Source organism: Vanessa tameamea, chromosome 6, assembly GCF_037043105.1.
Source record: "Vanessa tameamea isolate UH-Manoa-2023 chromosome 6, ilVanTame1 primary haplotype, whole genome shotgun sequence".
Lineage (NCBI taxonomy): Eukaryota > Metazoa > Arthropoda > Insecta > Lepidoptera > Nymphalidae > Vanessa > Vanessa tameamea.
Genome location: NC_087314.1, coordinates 10,014,453 through 10,036,674, shown reverse-complemented (window position 1 = coordinate 10,036,674; position 22,222 = coordinate 10,014,453). Strand labels below are relative to the sequence as shown.

Genomic DNA, 22,222 nt, shown 5'->3' with positions numbered 1-22,222 from the left:
CTCGCATATATTTAGAAGCTTTCACGTGACAGAGTAACAAATATATTTACTTGGTGGTAAAGCTTTTTGCAAACCTGCCTAGTTAGCCACCTACCATCTGATACTCTTACGCTAAAAAGTAATACCGCATAAGCAAGCCAGTGTAACTGCAGGCACAGGATATATAAAATCTTCCCCACAGTTTTCAAGGTTTGATGATCTTTTATTAATATAAGAAATATTATATAGAAAAGCGCTAATGTTTATGGATGGTTTAGATCACTTCCAACAGGTCTAATCCCGTTTGCCTATATCATTCAAAAAATCCAAACTCACAAACTCGTATGTTAGTAAGTCGTTGATTGAAACTATCAACAGAAAGGACATTATTAGAAGTTCAAAATAGAACACTATTTGTTTGCTTGAACACACATCTCATGAACATCACTGAATTATAATGAAACTCAATTCAGGTTTAAGTGTTTTGAATTAATATAGCATCGGCATCAGCTTAATAAATCGAACATTTATTAGTCCAGCAATGATTATGTACAAAACAATTGAATAAATCACTAGAAATGCGGATTTGGAGTTCATAACGCTACGTTGCTCTACTGCTGGGACTATCTAAAAATTCAGACACATCATGCGGTTTTCACAAGAACTACAAGTCACGTTGACGGTTCTCGATTTTAAACTAATTTTTTGAATAATTTATTAGTTGAATAATTTCAAGAACGTATTCAACGTTACGTTATAAAATTGAACATATCACGCCAAATTTTTATTCCTGTAAACAATACACTATCTTGCTGTTTCAGAGCTAAAGAGATCAGATGCTAAATAGCTTTACATATAAAATCTACTTGTTATTGTAGGCAAAACGTCAACGTCGCGTGTGCGTATGTTTTTATTAATAGATCATTCAAACTCATAACATGTTACAAGAAATGACTAGATCGACTTACAATAGATATAAATCGTGTGAACTGCTAACACCTATAAATTGCAAGATATAATAGACTCGTATCCGCCTACGAATTCACTTGCCTTATACGTTTAATTATTATATCAATGCTTGTAATATCAATAAAAACGAACGCATATGGGAACTCTTTTTACAGGCGAAGTTAATTGTTATATCAATGCACATACTTTTTGCCGCATTGTTAGAACTTTGTAACACTGTAATCGCGATAAATTGTTTCTTAGAAGATGTATATTAGAAAGTCTTGTTGAATATGTATAAAATATTGGTAACTCGCATCATTTCCTAACACTACTAATAAACGTTTAAATAAAAAATAAACATTAAACTACCAGTTTTGTCTGATTATTCTATTTTACTAATTAAATATTAATTATTTGTTTAAAATGTGTAACAACATCACACATATTAAACACTTATAGATAAAAAATATCTGTGTTCTAAGAAGTCCATTTACAATTCTTAGAACACATATCCACAGAGCAATAGTACCTCGTAAAGTATAATAATACTTTTTGATATTTACGATTACCTCATCTGCTTTTTTTTAATATTAAAAATAATTGAACTTCTTCAAAGTAGTCCTTTTTTTATTTTGATTTTGCGTAATTTCCGAGGTTGAAACTAATGCTGTATTTCAACTCATCGATACTGTGAATTATGCCATACAACATTATAGGTGTAATCGACGTATTTTATCTAGTTTTATAACCTATGTATATAGTTCTTAGGTGATAATTATTAAACTTTCTTTGTAATAAAAAATGCTCAAGAGAACAAAATCCTTAACTAAAGGTTATACAATTGGTACATGTTAAGAAGTTAATGATCCTGATATACCATCGTGAATACTTGGAAATAAAACAAATATACAAAAAGAGTCTGCCATCTGATCCAATCAGTGGAGTGTCGAAAGTTGCAATTAAAGGGCGAAATGGTCGAGGACGGATGAAATGTGGCGTAGAGACAAAATGAACGAGCTATGCAATTGCCCGCGACGATGCCCACACGCAACTCCGTACGGAGAAATAAGTGCATGAAGATCGTACAATTCGGAAATTACTCGTATTGTTATAATAATTCTTATATCATTAAAATAAAGCTTTAAAACCAAAAATTATGCCACTTTTATTAGGTTTACTTAAATTTCGTCACCAGCACGAAAAGTGAACATTTTATTAAGTTTTGATCCACGCAAAATTATAGGTAACGTTAAATATATTTTTAAATAGACTTCAAACAGTCGTACATTGAAAAATTTTTCCAGCGATAAAAAAAGGCAAACAACCAAATTCCTCACACCACATATGGTACCGAATTGACTTTTTAATTTTTACCAATTCAAAATAATACTCAACGGCATAGTTTTGCTAAGCTTATAAAAATAACGTAAGTTAAAAATATTTCGTTGAAAGTTTTTTTGTTTAAGCGACTTTTTTATTTTATATTAAAAAAACTGTGGCGCCTTGGGTAAGTTTCAGCTGGGATAATGTACCGCGTGAATGAAACCCAACCAACTGTTAAGAGAAAGGGTTCAAGATGTTATAGTACAAGGGCTATTTCACTTATAGGCTGATTTTTAAGGTTGAGACAAAAAATACATATATTTAAACATTTACATGCTACATATTCCGTCATGGATTTGCAATAATATATTAATAAATAAAAATAAATAATCATTAAAATTTTGGGCACGACGTTGATATTAAAAAACGATATTCTTTGTATTAATATAAAACCTCAAATATATTTTACAATAAATGTAAAATATTAAATATACAATAAAGATATCGTGAAAAAAATGTTTCTTTTTTCGGTAGAAATAAGGTATGTTCTATAATATATATGTTATCTGAAACACAAATTTGTTTAGGTGGTTTATTAAAGGAAGGATATTTTAGCGTTGTCAGTGAATTAGTTCCGCGTTGTTAGCGCAGCAATCGAGCTTACTGGCGCCTGCGCAGCGCGCCTTCATCTAATGCCATTGAAGGCGCCATTTCATTAAGAAGAATTTATAAAAACCAAGACACATTTTCATCAATAAATACAGAAAACTTGTCACGATTTATCCTAGTAATATATCTATCATGAACAGGTTTGTTCTTTTTTGCAATATTCGTAGGATTTAGAGTTTTTAATTGGTTTTTATTTTTACCTTCAATTGTAAGGTCCGTGTCTAGCAGCGCGACCTTAAAGATTTTGTAGAGGTACTTACTATTTTTTTATTTTTTTTTTGATTAATAAAATTTGCTCGTTAAGGCTGGTTTTACTGGATTTTATAGTGCTTCTTAAAATGTTCTATAACGATGTAACTAATAGGTCGCTATATTTATTAATATTATGGTCTGATCGCTACATTTTAACGTTTACGCTAAAAGTTTCTGAGTATAAAATTTAAGTTTATTGGTGATGTTTTGTATAAAATTTATTTAATAGGTAAACCGTAAACAAGGTCTCATATGTTACTTTGAAATGTTGCAAATTGTTAATTCATGTTTTAAGCTAGTTCCATTTAATAGTATCTCCCTTTTATATATTTTAGTTGTCTAACTAGACAGCCTTGTTGGTTTAGTAACAAGCTTATAAAGCTGCAGATATCGAGATCCTGCGTTCAAATTTCGAATCAGTGCAGTAAATGTAAAGTTTTTCTGCCAATAAATCTCAGTTACTGGCCGGAGATTAAATTTTGACATTGCAAAACTCATAAAGCCGCTGGCCGCGCGCTCCAACTTTTTTGCGATAGTCCCAAATTATGAGAATAATAGAATAGATTAATACAAATATGAAGAATTAAGTATGTCGTCATATTAGGTTATATCATCTACAAATTACTTTTTAATATGAATTTATATTATAACAGCTGAATTTTATCAAGTCTTGTCGATATCGAATATAAGCTATCACTATGCTCGTCACTATTTCAAAATTTTGAACAAATAAATACGAAATATTTACGATATCCTTTATCAATATAAGACACCCCGAGAATCGTTAATTGACAATTGGTACTGTGATTGCAATAAGCAATATTTCATAATTAAGGATGTGCCTCGAGAGATGTCGACGAAGCACCAACTGAGTGTTTGATGTACGCGCATGATTAAAATAAATACTCCGGGCAGTAGTCGGACAGCTGCTACTCCGGGGGATAATTGAAAATACGATTTATAAACCCGCCAAATTTATCGATAACTGCGATTTATAGCGGGCGCAACCTTACGTATGTTATGACAACTTGTATAACGGCTATCTTGTTAGGGGATTCTTTTTATTGAAATCATATTTAAATTCGGAAAATATATAACAAACAGATTCTCCTCATTAAACGAAGTACATAATTAGTTTGAAATTCAAATTTTAATTGAAAAATATCATCAAAATTTAATCACGTCATAGACCACACACATTTAAATACTATTTATTTATATTCAAAAATCGCTTAGTTATATGTATGAAACTGTAAAATAAAACTATTATTTAAATGATAGTTATTTTTTTAGTACTTACTATACGATTTCATTAAATATGATCATAAAAACATTAGTTTTACCTAAATCGTAAAGAAAGCATTTTATATCTATACATTTCTATTAATCAAAATATTTTGACAGAATCTTCTGCAAATGTATACATTTGCTGAAACGAAATCAAACGAATCTCAAATACTACATCTAAGATTTTTACATTGATAAGAATATTGATTCATGTTTTATCGTCCCCGCGTAATCTTAGATCGTTTAGGAACGTGACTGATTTTATACGTGTGTTTTGTGTAGTATGGAAACATCTTACTATCAATAATAATAAAATAACAAAACAAGTAAAGCTTTTAATTATTACTCTCTGATATTTTTTACCGATGTATACTACAACTAAACAATATTATTTCGAATAGTGTTACTTAGTAATTTTGAATTGTGAGTGGGCCAGTGTAAATAAAGACACTTAAACCGGCTATACGCGTAGACGACTACTTACCATTAGATTGCATAGACACTTGCTGGTCTGCCTTCCTAAAATAAATTAAGCTATCCTTATATCAAATGTATTTATTAGATATAAGAACTTCGTAATAAGCTAAAATCTCCGCTAAAGAATCCACGGAAATAAGCTAGTAAACCTATTTATAATAATGACAATCTCATTATTTTACAATTGTTTTTACAATGTTGTAAATGACAATCATTTTCAACACCAATATTTATGATTGGATTTCCTTCCGCATTGAATAAATTATAAATGTTTTATGTCAAGTCTTCATTTCACGATTGCCTCTAACACCTCGACGAAGACTGCTTCTACTACTATTGTAGGCCTATATCTTAAGGTTTTTAGAGTCCAAGTTTGAAATAAACTACTCTATAAAATTGTTTAAATATTTGTGAATTACGTCGATCCCTTTTTAGTCCAAAAAGGCGTAGCTAAAGTAATGTCAGTCTTAAAAATGTAGTCTATATGACGCTTTTGCTCTTTCATAGCTACTTATGAAATTACGAAAATGATGAGCTAAATCGGACGAACGAAATTCTCAAGTATAAAATCATCCACTGTTCCAAAACAAGATTCATTCCAACCGGAATCTCTCAATCTTGTTGCTGAAGACAAATCTGCTATCACAATGCCACGCGCACCTTTATAAACTTTGTATAATTTTTACAAGAACATGACCATAGTTAACAATAATTAAGAGTCCGAATGACCGTTTCGTATAAAACAAAAATAATGGCGACTTTATTTTTGACTTATCAAATGTTAATTAGTTCTCGCTATCGATATTAGTGTTCATATCGCGGAAACAGATCGTAAATTAAGTTGATTTGTTAAGTTAAATATTACGACCGGCTTGCAACATTTTTAATTACACTTGAATTTCATTAAATATTTCTCCCTAAACGATTTACTGACACGACTCGTAACCAACGCGGTATGTAAACGAGGTTTACTTAAAATAATAACTTATTATATATTCGATATTATACAAACGGAAGTAATTCATTTGACGCGAATATGAAGTGAAGCTACTTGTTGGACGTTGCTTGTAAAATTATTACTGGTTTTTTGTACGGAAGCAGATATCTTTGCGAGTATATTGAAATTTTACATGAACACGCTGTCTAACACGTAATTACATACTATAAGCAGGGAAAAATCATTAAACACACGGCACTTCGTGTAGCGCAATGAAGATGGCGCTACTAGTTCTAAAGGCTCAGATCTCAAATACAATTATGGAAAACAATAAATTATTTGTTTCGCCCGTGGCATCGAACCTGGTCCAATTAGATGTCGACTCCGTCCTCAGTAAATCTCATACGGCTACCATGCTACCCTAATTCATACGCAGCCGCCGACGAGCGATCGTAACTGTCGACATCGACACAAACTTTAACAGTTTCTCGCCTTATCGATAACTCAGCTTCGCGGCACTCATTCTGCGACTCGTTGATTTCATTCCATACACGAGATTTATTGTTACGCAGAGAATTTACTCGCATAAAGCTTTGTCAGATATATTTGTAACGTCCTCAAATGTATGACACAATATTTATCCTACAAGACGAGAAAGTGCAAATAATTATGCACACCAAAGCTATTAATACTTTATTCATTTAAATTAATTAAAATGATATACTTAATTATTACACATTCCAATTCCTTTCGTTTTTTATGACACTAGCTGCAAATCATTTAATTAAGAGTCAGCTGCTGTTTTATAACGATATATCAAAAATTTATAACTAAAATAAATAATTCGTTACAAAGCGATATTTTTAGTACAATTTAGTGTTTTGTTAATGTAATCATGTCGCTCTTGGTCAGAAATTGTAAATGGGCCGGCGGCGCGTGCGCATGTAAGACGCACCTGCTCCTAAGACCCCAGTAATTATTCTACCACTTATTATATGATTATAAGGCTTTTTTGGTGCTTTCAATCAAATTACACCTTGGCCTGGCCACTTTGAACGAATGAGATGTCATAAAGTTTTTTTTTATACCGTTATTACGTACCTTCGACGGTTTCGTGGTAACGGTGTAAAACGGTGCCACAATTATTGTTTCGGCTCTTTGAGGTTATCGATCGACGACACCTTTGCTCCAGTATTATTATTATACGTTAAGAAAGCTGAGTGACATAACTCAAGCTAAGTGCTAAGATATTTAAGTACAAAATTAGAGTTAATTTTTTTATTATATAAGTAATGTACATGTAAAGAAAAATATACTTTAAAAATAAATTAAGTAAGAACTTAAACTATTTTATCTACCAGTAAATTTATCTTACAATATTATTGGATTCTTAATAATGATCTTTAAAAGTGGCTTTTATAAAAAACGATCTCATGGCCACCACAGAGATAGTTCGAAAGTCAGCCGTGATTAAACGTCTAAGCTCGCATAAATAGAATAGCAAAGTATCGACGCGATTTTAGAACGGACTGTCACTGAGATCGCATGATAACGTTATGGCTCCATTCTAAAATTGCGCTCATGAAAACACGCAGTTTTGCCGCCGAGCGCATCGATCCTGTGATAAGCGGACATAAATAAATAATTAGACGGAGAGCTGAGGAAGTCGAGGGGAATACGGGGTGAGGGAGGAGAGAGGGGGTATTCGGATAGTTCTTAGATAGTATCTCCCGCAACCGCGCTTTGTGTCAAACGTCAGATGGTTATCTATAAGATGTTTACAGATGTACCGGAGGGGACCGGCCCGAATCTCTGGTGAACGCAATCGACCGACACTCTAATATGCTTGATATCCGAGTTAATTACCTGTGCTCTACCCACGTCCGTGGTATGTGAGCTATGACGCGTATAGGAATTATTATATTCGGTTTATGAAACGGGTTAATGTTAAAATCAAAATAGTACCTATCTATGTACAAAGAATCTACGAAATAAATGTGGTGGCATGCATATAGCGCGAATAATAAAACTAATCAAAAACTTAGTTCTTTTTTTCTACGACCGAGTACTAAAACTGTATTCTTTATAACTTTTCTAAGAACCAGAGTTTGAAATGACGCCATAGTAACTTACTCCTAGGGAAATATTGGTCTTTATATTCTTAAACTACACTTTAATTCTAAGCATATCAATAAACGAGCTATTTTAACCAAAATAGCATGATGACATTATTTATCGACTATTATAAATATCTCATTATATATAGGAGTATGAAACAATATAATTTTGACCTGTCCCCAACGGAAGGTTATTCCTGTGAGCGTATATCACGCTAGATGTGGCAGATATCGTGGACGCGCGCCAGATCAGCGATCATCTCCTTCGGCGGCTCAACGCCTAATTACTACATTTGAAGATGTTTCATCTGTTCCACTACTTTATTTATTTAAAAAATATTATGAAAAAAACGAATATAAGAAATTTATTACTTGGTGGTAGCCCGTCTGGGTAGGTACCACCCACTCATCATATATTCTACCGCCAAATAACAGTACACTGTATTGTGGTGTTCCGGTTAGAAGGGTGAATGAGCCAGTGTAATCACAGGCACAAGGGACATAACATCTTAGTTCCCAAGGTTGGTGGCACATAGGTGATGTAAGGAATGGTTAATATTTCTTACAGCGTCTTTGTCTATGGGCGGTGGTGACCACTTATCATCAGGTGGCACATATGCTCGTCCGTCAGTCAATTCCATAAAAAAAAAAACCTTTACCAATTTTTGATTAAAACTATACCTAAATGAAATTTGTAAGATCAATTCTCTTCCGTTACATAAATTTAGGATTACTTTTATGTTTCAAACGACATGTTCAATGAAAAATGATAACAAATAAATTGTATTATGTACCGGAAGTAATTTAAAATTATTTTTCTTAAAAAAAAAATTTATTAATAAATTCCGGTAATAATAAAATGTATAGTATAGCACAATAAAGTATAATAGCGACATTGGCCATTGCACAAATCTCTTTGCAGCAACCAGAGTGTAATTGTTTTGTAGAAGGACACGCGTATCGCGCAAACGATCAGTCGACTAACTACAGCTGCCTCTATGTTCCTTTTTTGAAAAGCCCGCAAAATTCATTTTAAAAACACATTTGAAAAACCAACAGTATAAAACAAAATTTATCTATTTAGTACTTTTAAAATAAAATTATATGTAATAAATTTAATAAAACTATCATAATTGTTTAAATTATAAATAAGTAGTTGTCCAAATATAACATACAATTATTTATTAAATTTTACAACCGTAATAGCAGTCAAAATGATTTAAGATTAGTATAAATGTATTTTGTCAAAAAATTGTTATAGCTAGAGTATAATTATTCTAAATTTAAGGTGTAAATAAATAGTTTCGTAAAGATAGATCGCACAATGAACTTTAAAAGTTCCTTAACATGAATATATTTAAAGCGTTCTCGTGAAGAGAAACGGCTCAGTTTCCCAAATATATTACAAAGACAATAAATCAGCTGGGAATCGCTCGCTAAACAGAATGGGAGGCTCATGAATAAAAACATGCTATTTAGCGCTACACACCATGCCTTCCAGTATACAGAAAACGGTTTTATTTGAAAGCCAGGTGTTCGAAAATTAACTCTAAGAAACGGTGTCAAGTATCAGAATTGCATATAAACTTTATAGGAGCTATTACCGTTGTGCTTTGTACGGCAGTTCTACGCAAACGCATTTCCGGCCGAACGCTGCCGGGAAAAAGCCATTTAAAACAAAAAAGAAAAAAAATGGTAACGCGCCGCGCGCCGCGCTCGGACACTTCCGGTGGGCGCCATTTTTTCTGTATTGCCAACAGATAAAATCTTTCCAGCCTACTGCGCAAACGCCCATTAAAGCACATTTTTGTTTTACACGAAGATAAATTTGGCAAATTTTGATCCATACTATTTTGTCATTATTATATAGTTAACATAGTACTTGTAATAAAAAATAATTACCATATCAGTTTTTAGCATCTGCAACTAAAATTAAACAGTACAGCAACATAATTAGGAGTGAACGACATTTTGCACTGCCACAAAATTCAACGGTCGAATCTATGTAAATGGGATCGCTGTTCGATGTTGAATATTCAAATTGATGTCATTATAACATTCGCCCAAACGTGCTGCCCGTTTGGCCACCAGCCAGTTGCATGTGTAATGTAATGTAATGAGTAAATTAAACGCTCTTTTTATCTTTGCCGCTATTCATAAACTGGTTCAATAACCAGCGTTAATAAAATGTACAAATATTACTGAAAATACTTTATAATATTTATAACGTAGGAACACTCATTAGAGCATAAGTTTTTAACTTCGTAATCTAAAGTGCTATAAAAAAACCAAGGGATCACTTTATATTTATAAATCTACATTTAAATCTAATGCAAAAGAAAAACAGAAGAAAAAACAGTGACTGTCAGATTCCCTCGGATGTTGGCTGAACAAAACAGCACTTTAGACGAAATAAAAAAAGACTAGGAGAGCGTTCTCAATTCAAAAATTGAATTGATCGCCCCATTGTATTCGAAATGTATCATTTGAGCTGTTATTATGGGCGCTCTCTCTCTAGCTTCAATGCAACCTGGTAATCCAATACTTTTGTATGGAAGGCACTTAACGTTACGATCTAGTTACGAAACGGCTGATGTGTAGTTAGAACTTAATTTGTTTAGTATTTTATCGTAAAATGTATAAGGATGGGTTTCTTGCAGAGCTTGTTAATAATACTAGTTATTTATTGTGCAATTTGTTCTGTATACTTCAAAATTGTAATATCGTTTCGCCTGATATTGGTTCAATAAAATTTGCTCAATATTTCATGCAAAATATTATTAGCTCCCGTGATAAAAACATAGTAATTAAAGTGTAGTTGTTTTATCAGGGAAATATCGTTAAATGGCATGGTAACGGAAGATGCCAAAAAACTGGATTACATAATCGAATATTTAAAAGGTTTTAACAAAAAAGTATAAGTCACAAAAAGCTAATCGTGTATAAATCGAAGGAAGTACCGAATAAACGAGCGTGATAAATTAAATAAACAAATTCATAAAAAGCCACAGACAGACGGGTAGGCTCTTTGTTGCGTATTGCGGTTGCCTTGTTAAAGAAAATTATTATTTATGACCAATATTTTAAGGTTCAGTTTACCTTGATAACTTATACACAAATTTACTGGGCTTTCAGATTGCTAGAATCGAACCCACGCACCTTCGATAATCCTATTAACTACTATTGTGGTTGCCCAAATAAATAATTTATTTTAGATTACATTCAATTGGAACCCACAGAGCTTTTAAATAGAATTACTTTTAGTAATAATTTCTTGTCATTTGGTTCAAAATAACTGCAGAGACACACACATTATTATTGAAATTACTTATTATTAGTCATTTTATTAATTTTATTATAATGTACAATCACAAATAAAAATAATTTGTTTTAAAACTTTACTAAGGTAACATTTATTTTATAATAAGGATAAAATTTTCTCGAATAAGACTTGAAAGTCATCATTCATTTATTTACAAGAATGTTTCCCATATCAATCAAGTCAACAAACAAGCAATGTATCACAAAGGGCCAATAAAATGTTTTTATTAAAAACAATAATACAAGAGTACGTTTAGTGAGACCGAAGGAGCATGATCGTTGCTTTTGTAACAGTATAATGTTAGTGAGGGCAATTTTAGCGGTCCCAATTGTAGCATAAGAGGCGTGTTTTGAGTAAACACTCATGTTTAGAGAGGTGTAGTTAACATTAATAGTTTTGATACTTAAAACGAACTTTGAAATGCCGTATTTTATTTTGAATTATTGTTAAGAAAATTGTATTATTGAATTTTTAGTGATTAGGATACAACAACTGACAAAGTTAAAAAATAATTTAATATATGTTTATGTGTTATAATTTTTAAGTTAATTTAAATTTATACCATACAATTTATAACAACCACTTTCTAATTGTCATTATACAAATGTATCATGTCAGTTCACCGTAAGTAACGGCCCGGAATGTGGGTTCCAGCGAAATAACTTATTATTAAGATTAAGAGTTATAAATTAATTTTGATATTTGACAAACATTTTGATACATTGAAATATTTTTATACGTATCATCTACAATTTCATGTATAGTATCAAGAACTGCTAGTTACGGTGTAGGCGGCTGGTGACGGAGGTGCATCACAATAGGCCCGTGCGTTATTGTATGAATTGCGTTTTTTGAGTGAAATCGATCACGAGCTCCGGCCCCGACATTATACTGTATTTATTTACGCATTGTTACAAAATGTCTCTTTAGTGTGCCGATCTTTCAAATGTATTTTATTTTGTAAGGAGGCCAACGGTACGTAATGAACACATTCTATTGAAATTTAAACTAAGAACATATAATTAAAATTGTGCTGTTTGTTTTATTGTTAATTTTGTATCTCCACAGACATTTTGTCCGTGCCTTTGGTTTTATCTTAACTTTACTTCGTATTTTTTTTAATTTTTATATTTTTATAAATGTGTGTACACATTACAGGCTAACTCAACATGCAGTTTATAAAATTATACTATGACATTCTTTGCTCTAAATATAAAACGATATAATATAACATGGCATTTTTGGCCTGTACCAACTAACCATTTTTTACAATATAAGAAATACTTAACTAATTGTCATCGTGCCTACAGCTGTTTAGTTTCATTAGTACGTACGTAATCCTCCGTAATCAAAATGCAAATAAATGCACATTTCAATAAATTGTCGGTAACGTGAAGACATTTATCTTGCAAACGGATTCAACTTGTTTCCACGAAACTAGATTCTCACATTTTTATGTATGATTGATAAATGAGCTCGCTTCGAAGGCCAAGAGGCCAACGAATGTTTACAAGATATCTATAAATATGTATGAGAAGGCGTTCCTTGCGTCTTGACATCGCTACTGGTTCGTTCCTTATTGTGCTCCTGTCATTATACCTTCAACTTCTGAAGTAGCAACCTCCTTTGTCGCTCTTAACGAATAATTAGACCAAACAGTATTGTCGCTCGGATACTTGCAGCGGCAATAAAGTATACATTACAACAAAAAATCTCAAGTATTTGTAGGGTCGCTTTGAATGTTAATTCTCGTCATTGTAACGTTCCATTCCGTTACGTTTGTTCTTTTTCGAATGTATAGCAGAGCGAACGCGTAAGGGCGTTCCGAATACGGGGTTGTGAGAGTCGTGAGAATTGATTTTAGCAGTAACAAAAACAGTTACTTGTACGAATACTTGGAATAAGTTTGAGTGCCGTAACATTGGCTGACGAAAAGGTCAAACCTGCCTTAAAAAGTGGAGTGAAATATATATGTACTTAAAACACTAACAACTAAAATATTGTAACATAAAGTTTAAACCTTGCAACTCGTGGAATAAAAAAAAATTATAGTCGTGATGTATCATAACCACAAAGTATTAGCAATGTCATCAGAATCATTCGTTTTAACTTGACACAATTGTATGGGTATTATGACACATTACTCCCTGTAGGGTGCGACTGGACCCCAAGCAGGCGACACCGAGATTCAGTCAAATCATCCTGAGGGATTACTGGCCCTTGGGAGAAATGATGGAGGGGACTTAATATTTTGTTAATACTTTTAAATCATATTTACTGAAGCATTTACAAAGTGTAGGTATTTTTTAAACAATTCAAGCGTTAGTCGTCAATTAATTTAATTATTGTTACTTTGGTGGATACAACACAAAATAATAACTGAAAAAACTCAAATCATTCATTTAATTATTAAAATTGTTTATCTCGGAACTAAAAAGAATCGGCAAAAGAAACTCAAACGTTTTTTTTTAATTTGGTTTGAAAATGATATAACAATATTATTTTTTGAGTATTAGCATGGAGATAATCGTTTCATCTCTAATGCGTGTCATCATTATAAAGATATTTTTATTATAAATGACATTTAGCAGAAAAATGTTTATTAACAATTAAAATAAAATACAAACTTTGAGGATTTTCTGTTGTAAAAGTGTAGATGTTGTGATGAATAGGAATTACTGAACAAGTATTCGGGTAACGAATGAATAAGTTCAAAATTGTATTTTGAGAGCATGTAAACACTGAAAAACACATAAAATGCATTTTGTACATGCGGAATATGTAAAGTAACGTGTATGGATTGGAGAAAACGGATGATATATGTTCATCCACCAGTAGACGCTTTTGTTATCCGCCCAGACTTCGTAATCATTACAACTACAAAGTGAGAAATCAACGTTTTACGATATGCGTAGTTTGTCGACGATCTACAAAACAGATATTTTTGTGTGGATATTAATATTTTATTTATACAATAAATATTGAATGACTTACATTGTGTAGTTTATAGTAGAGTCCGCAAGCGTTGCACACCGGCTCCCCGTTCTGGTTACGTCGCCAGAGTGTCGTGGTTGTCGTCTTACAGTTTGCACATGATGTACCCGCTCGTCTCGCAGCACTTTGCAACGACTGAAAATAGGAAAAAATATCTTAATAATTGTTAAATTGAAATTTATATGAGAATCTGCAACACGGCGACATCTGAAGCCGCTTCTGTTGTAATGTTCTAAAAATGAATCCGTGTTAGACACATGATAAGTACCATGACTATAATACTATTACATACTGTCTCAACTGTAAATGAATAGGTACCGCTTAAAATAATAAGACGTTTACACGTTTTAAGTTTTTATCGTTAAATTAAAATAGTCATAGTAAATAAAATATGAAATATTAAGACACATGCAAATTGCCAAACGTATTAAATATAAAACAATCGCCATATGACAAAAGCACGCCGAGAAACAAGTCGGCCAACAAAAAGCGAACATTTGAACATGAAGTCGAAAAAGCGAGTAGATATCGTCGGCCCTTCTTACGCACCTGCCCATTACTACACGTCAATCAAACAAAAAATATCCACGGCATGCGGTGGCCGTTTTATACAGTCCACAAAAGTGCCTCACTCAATTAAAAATGCATTCGTCCTAAACCGACACGAAAATAAAACGAGTCGCACAATCCGACTCATAATAAATCCATTAATTTGTCATGTCATTTATCGAACAAAAAGTATTGAGGTCGTAAAATATTACCAACGAACTATTCGGAACGTCGACTCCGATCGATTCTCGGTAACTAGAATCGAATACTACCAAGATTATCGTGACCGCACCGGCGTATTGTCCATTTTAATATTGTAAGTGACTGTATCGTTCTCGAGTAAGTACTGACGAGCTCGAAAAATCAATAATAATACCTTAACAACTTATGTTATTTATTCTATTCTGAATGACTATTAATGTTCTCGTAGTGAATACAGTTTTAATAACACAATAATCGTGACAATCATAAAATATGTCTGTAGTACGTTTAATATTAATATATGCGGGCAATTCAAATGGCAAGTTAATCCTGTTTAAAAATAATCTCATAAATTAAATTATAACTGCAAAAATAATGAAATAAAAATTTGTTTATAAGTAGTTGTACACGTCAGTACGGGTGAATATTGGGATACCTAAATATTAAATGGTTTGCGTCAAGATTCGCCTCGTCATGGCATCTTCTTTGTGCTTGAATGAGATTAGAGCTCGCCATATTAGCCGAGCCAACAACCGAAACTGTTTCTTCCTATCGAAGAATGACTTAAGTACAATCCATCGACGGCACTCCAAAAAAAACATATTAATATTGTCTTCCGACGCTAGCAACTTGACAACCTAACTCTCGCATAAAACGGGACAAAAATTATGTCTAGGGTTTATGACTCAATTACGCGAAACCGATTTTATAATCTGTAGATAAGATTTTCTCATCAAGCTATAACACCCGCTGCATCACACTGGTCCCAGGGGGACGCCGTCTGAATCGGAGGGGTACGGGCTAAGCCGATTACAGAAGTCAACCGCTCGTGGGGGCGCTTTTATTTCCATGGAAAAACGGCTGTTTAGTCGTAATTTTATGACCGAATTACTTTCGCTCCTCAAACACTGAAACGGTTGAAAAACATCGTAAATTTTATAGATTAAATTATTCTTATTTGGCTTAGCCCGAGGTCTCAGTGAAAGCTTCGGTCGTAATCAAACTTGGAACACTTCACATTCCTTAGTGGGATGAATAAAATCCTAAGCACGCGGACACTTGTACCCGACACCGAAGAGTTTTATTAATTGTTAAACCCATTTCACTGTCAACAGCATTTCATCGCGATCGATATCGCGCAGGTTTCTAAAAATAACTATCAAACAGAAGACACGCCGACAAAGGCAAAAAATGCTATACACAAACAAACAGGGTAAGTTCAGTGCATATTGTTATGGTAGTACTTTAATTTTCAGTGTAGTGTAAACTCAAAGGAACGAGCGCAATGACAAAATCAGGGCTGCTTTTGTGCTGTGACACGAACAAAAACAGCTCTATTGTTGTCATTTTGGACCGAATTATCTGATTATAACAGACGTAACTGTCCTCAGAAGTGGACAATTTGAGCAAATTACAAATTTAGTTTTAAAGGTTTTTTAAACCTATTTTCTATATTTAATATAACAAATTAAATATGAATCGTTTCATTAGTCAATGAACACACGTTTAATAATTAGCAACGAATACGCCAAACGGATTATCACCATTCCAACTCACTCAAAGTCTAATTCAATAAGCTACTCACATTAAAAACATATTTCTATAAAGGCCAGCCCTCCCCGCTTTCTCGCGATCCAATCAGCCTTATCTTCCCCGACCCTACTGCAAACACCTCCTAATCAAATCAAATCACAGCCTCCGTCTTCCCTAATCTATCCGCCTATCTACACTCAAACATAAAATTATATTACAAAAAGGGATGGTTACCTACAGCCCCTCATATATTTGCAAACACTGGCAAAATTTAACCCATCGGAAGCGTCCCTGTACTACATCCATATAACTTCGTAGCCGGAAAACACAAACCTACTTGTCTACACACAGACAAACCTCTTTCGAGCACATCATGCACACATACCCGCGTATCAGCATATCTACGTCATCTAGATCCCACTATGAGAACCCCAAGGGGGAGGCAATCCATTTACCGTAGACCTCTCTATACTGGAATTTCTTTCTTATATAAATTTGCCGAAAGATCATAATCGCATAGCAAGAGCACTGTTTTTAAAGGTTTACACGGCCCCTAGCAGTGAAAGCGCGGAATCGATGTAGCCTTTACCCCTCGCCCCGCACCAGTTTTTCCGGCGTTCCGTCCTTATCAGACCGAAGCGATTAGATAAAGAGAGATAGAGCGTGAAAATAAAGATTTTCATCGTGTTCACTCACACAGAGCTAGTTTCAGCTGAACAATAATATAGCGGTCGTTTTACATGTGTGCTGTGTAGGTATTAAGGGTTTGTGTTATTTTATACGAGGGGTGCTTGGTATAAAGGCTGTACCTTTAAATTATTAGGTAAGTAAAATTGTAATTAAAACGTCGTTCCTTTTAATAAACCTAGCAACTAGCTATACTCAAGAACTAAACGAGCTATTTTAAATACGTATAGTTTGTAATCCATATTGACACCATTTACTGTAGTATTTATTATTTTATTAATATATATTTCATTATTATTTAGAAAACTGAAAACATTGCATTGGTTTTTTTATGGACATGACAAAAAAAATGAAAAGACTCAAAAATATTCTGATTGCTTTACATTTTCCCAGATAGCAACGATAATAAAATTCAATCTAATTGCTCAATATTACGTCAATAAAAATGACAGCTGGACAAGGTAGTTTGATAAGAGTATGGGCCGAATTTTTTAAATCCGTTAGGATAACAAAACGCTGCGGTTGCCCAATAGGAGCTATCGCGATAGTATCGCATTCGGATTGACACATCAAGCCGCGCGTACGAGATTACATCGCTTACATCGTAATCGACGCCTGCGTCACGCTGCCACGTCATCCGACTTACTAAATTATTTTATAATCAATAATTATCGTCTATCAAAAGTTTGGTATTCAAAATGTTTATTATTTTTTACTTTATTTGAGTCAAACCCGTGTAAGTACCGTAAAGTTAGCATGTGCTTCATTTATATTTATAATTTGTATCGAACTGCCACATGTGTATCTGCCAACCCGCATTGGAACAGCCTGGTGGAGTTCTTTGAAAGAGAGTTATGGTTTCTCCCACAACGGATGTTATAAGCTTAAGTAATTAATTTAATATCATGAAAATCATACATTCGTCGACTCACTCTGTCTACTTCTCTTTTTATTATACTTTCTTTAACAAAACTAATATGCTTTTTCCCTTACGATTATTATAACGTTGTATATAACTATTAATCCTCGAGGGTGAATGACTTCTCTCTTTCTGCCATTAGTGATTTGACAATCGAAAGTAAAAGACAAAGAATTGTGTAAGTATACCACCGCTACATGACATTTATTAATAAGGAGTAAGCGTATTTGAAAAGCGAATCAAAAATACACAATAACTTCTTATAACTTTTTACTGTATTATAGACGACGATAAGTTTTTCAATTATAACTTTGCCACGGCTAGTATGAGAATTTTATACAGTGGAAAAATACATAAGATACTTGGTTTTAGTGACGGATACTATTAACATAGTTTACACTATATCTTATATGGATTATCTTTATAAACTACTAGCTGTTCTTATGATACCCACTGAACCGTCCGCGTGGGTCATGACATGATATTAATGGACTATTATATAGAATAACATCATTAATAATAATCTGCAAAAACTATTTTCATTTATTTTCGTCAGTAGCGATCCGCTCGATCCTGGGTTTAGCTTTATAATATTCGTATAATTTTATGAAGGTATTCATAGTAACAATAGCACATTACTAAATAACATGTTAACGGGCTAAATTATGTCAGAGAAATCCTTAGCAAAAAACCTACTTGTATTTTATATCAGAGGCATCAAAGGTAAATAACACGTTACACTATCACAAAAGTATATATTATTTAAAAAAAAATACTGGTAATCAATCTCTTCACTAACAAGCAGACAAGTAATAAAATTAACTTATTATTAAAAACGACCCAAACAAAAACAATTCTTCTAGAATAGAAATACGACTACTATTAAAATCAATTTGCAATAAAACATCATTTCCTGTCACTATTGCATGAAGAAACAATAAGTACGCGATGCTTATTATAGATAAAAAAAATATATGGGAATGAACTGCAATTAGTTCAGTCAGACGTTGATGGATAGTGCCACTGAAACACCACAATAATGCAAATAAAACCTTACGTCGCAAGAAGCGTAAACACACTTACAGTTTTTTATTTTAAAGAAACTTATCAAACATTTTTATGCAATTTTTATCGCATATATGTCAAAATAACAATGATAGACTCGTGCTATTTAAATATGTCTATTAAAGGTATGTTATGTTATGCTTCGCCATTTATAAGTACGTAGAATTTTTATAAGCAAACCGTTGTATATTCAACCTAATAAATGAAAACAGATCCGTTTCCTGTGGAATTTTATTGCTACATAGACTATTATAATTTTCTTAGACCATCATACAGTAAGATTTATGCATCATCGAAATCACTTAGAACACTTTTAATTAAGTTACGTTTTATTTAAAATGATAATTTAAAATTTATAAGTATATCATAACAATTACCAGGATTTGTCAAAGTGCTTGGCCAAGGGCTCCTCTCGAGCAGAAGCCTCTAAGATTATTCCCCCACTCTGTTCCTGTCCTATCCATTTCATGTGCATTCAATTTATATCCGATTATAAACATAAAAATACATTTTAACTTTTAGTATTCCACTTTATAGTATTGGAAAAAGATTAATCTATTTTAGGTACTATCTATAGATTATCTTGTTCGATAAGAAACGGCATTGGTTCTATCGTTTAGTTAAGGTTATACAATCGTTAACTTTAACATTAGGCTAAAACAATTCTAGTGACAATTACTGAACTAGATACTCAACAAGAGTATCTAGTTCTCTTACTATTTAATAATCGCAAGAATTACTATGACAAGATTTCTTTTTTTATTTCATGTAATCGTAATCTAATAATATTTAAATTGAATTTCAAATCAAATGACACATATCGCAACTTAAAATAATTTTCCAGAGGCGACTAAACGTTGGTAATTCAGCGTCGGGTCGCTTCTTGTAACGTGTGAATTTGCATTGAATGGCAAAGGACGGTGCGGGCGTTTTCAAATTAGATACAAGGCGACTCCGCTGGTTACACTGTGTTTTGTATTCGTATGGAATTCAATGGGATTTCTCTAATCTGTGTAACACGGTGCGGCACTGTGTCCTCTGTGTCGCGTTATCGAAAAACTATGACCGTTTTATTAGAACGGAACATTACCGTTTGTGATTTACCTATTTCAATGACATAATAAGTTATAGTTGTCCTTAAGCTATTATTTATGGTTTCACGACTTCCATTAGTAATGTTCACCATAACAGTTTTTATAGTTATTGCTCATGGATAAATGGTTTATGTTTTATTAATATTATACTTTTCTAGACTATGAACATGAAACAAATTTTATTTATGCTTCATTGAACAAGGTCATTAATTTCAGATTTTTAGTATCTATTTATTTACGATCTCTAGTGTAAGCTATTTAAATGTCTTTAAACATTTTATTTGATCTAAATAAGCAAATAGGCTCTAATAGTAAGTACACGACCATTCAGAGACATTGTAACTGTAGTAAATTAGCTATTTCTTACATTAAAATGTATTTTATATCGGTAATTACATTATTTCACTTACACTTCAAACAGAAACATAAAAATACAAACTATTGCTGTTTGACATTTATAACATTGGTCGATTAAAAATAAAACTGCATTATATTATCTAAGAAATATTGCATAATTATTGCGATGAAATATACCATTTTTATAATTAAAATACAATAAACATGAAAACAACGACAACTTTCCACTAATACGCTAAGGTGTAAAACCGGACAGTTACATAAAGGAATAATGGATGATTAATCATAAACAGGTGCGCAACAACTGGTACAAGCGAAGTTGGGTTCCGAAGGGAAGTGAGGGAAGTCGTAAATACGGCAGCTGCCCGTCTAGGTACCATGATTTTCTACATTTGCATCGGAATTGGGAAATTACACTTGTAATCTATTCCGAGTATTCTAACGCATGTTTATGATGAGGTACAATTAAATTATACATTCGTATAATGTAATTAGATACATGTCTAATGTTAACACCGGCCCTCTTTGAATCGCATAATATTTTACGAATAAAATGTTTTAGATAACATTTTTAAAACATTTTACTCTGGAAGATACGGTAAAAAAATCTTAAAAATATTGTCGAAATTTAAAAGTAGTTAGGTTAAATATAACTTATATTTCCGACTCTATGGGCGTAGTGTGAACGAGGTTCTTACGGGTCGCAGGGTCAATTCGCACAGTTTAGCACCGCGTCATATTTATAATTACCCGAGGCACAACGCACGCGAGCTAGGCGCTCTCCCGCGCTTCGCCCGCGCCCGCGTCGATAAATCAAAATTTTAAATCACCGGTGGGCGGGACGCTCGCTCGGCCAGCGCCGAATAAAATGAATTAAAAATAAAACAACGAGCCCTCTGCGCGCCCTGAGAAAATTTAAAGATATTTTCGCTTTAGTTTTTTTAATTAATACCTTGTTAAATTTTAATATTGAGAGCGTATGCGTTATTACAATGGGTGTGCGAGAGATTTTAACTGGCTTTCGGTAACTTATTGATGCCCCGCATGACCCTTAATTGGATCATTTTTTTAACGAGAAATGATCAGCTCCGACGATGGCTGCGACGGGTTCGTTACACGGATCTCTCGTTCTCGCAAATTAATTGCGAAAAGAATATGCCGAGCCTTACTTAGTGACCCTTTTAAATAAGTATCTCTCTTAATTCTTCAATTGCGAATTTTCGAAATTGGTGACAATTGCGTATTATGAGTTTATGCGAATACAACTTTTAAACCACTAAATTGATTTTGAAGCGGTCTGCGCTATATTTCTGTTAAAAAAATCCTTTTAAGTAAGTAGTTATAAAATCACAGTAAAAAAATAATTCAAACATTATTAGTCATTTAAATAATAGTCTCTATTTGCGAGAATCATCATCTACTATCATATAACGGATCTTTTTAGATATAATTTAAAAAGCTAGTCACCTCAAAGGTCAAATATTTTCAACATCTGTGCGCAATCACAGA

General features: G+C 32.9%; 1 protein-coding gene across 3 annotated transcripts in view; it reads right to left on the bottom strand.

Annotated features, from left to right (window-relative positions):
* LOC113393260 (GATA-binding factor C-like) overlaps positions 1–22,222 on the bottom strand; it is an 84,239-nt gene that overhangs the window by 8,561 nt on the left and 53,456 nt on the right. For all 3 annotated transcript variants that reach the window (XM_026630050.2, XM_026630051.2, XM_026630052.2), the window contains one exon: positions 14,309–14,443. In XM_026630050.2, coding sequence (XP_026485835.1) covers positions 14,309–14,443 — 135 coding nt within the window. The remainder of the gene's footprint in view (positions 1–14,308; positions 14,444–22,222) is intronic.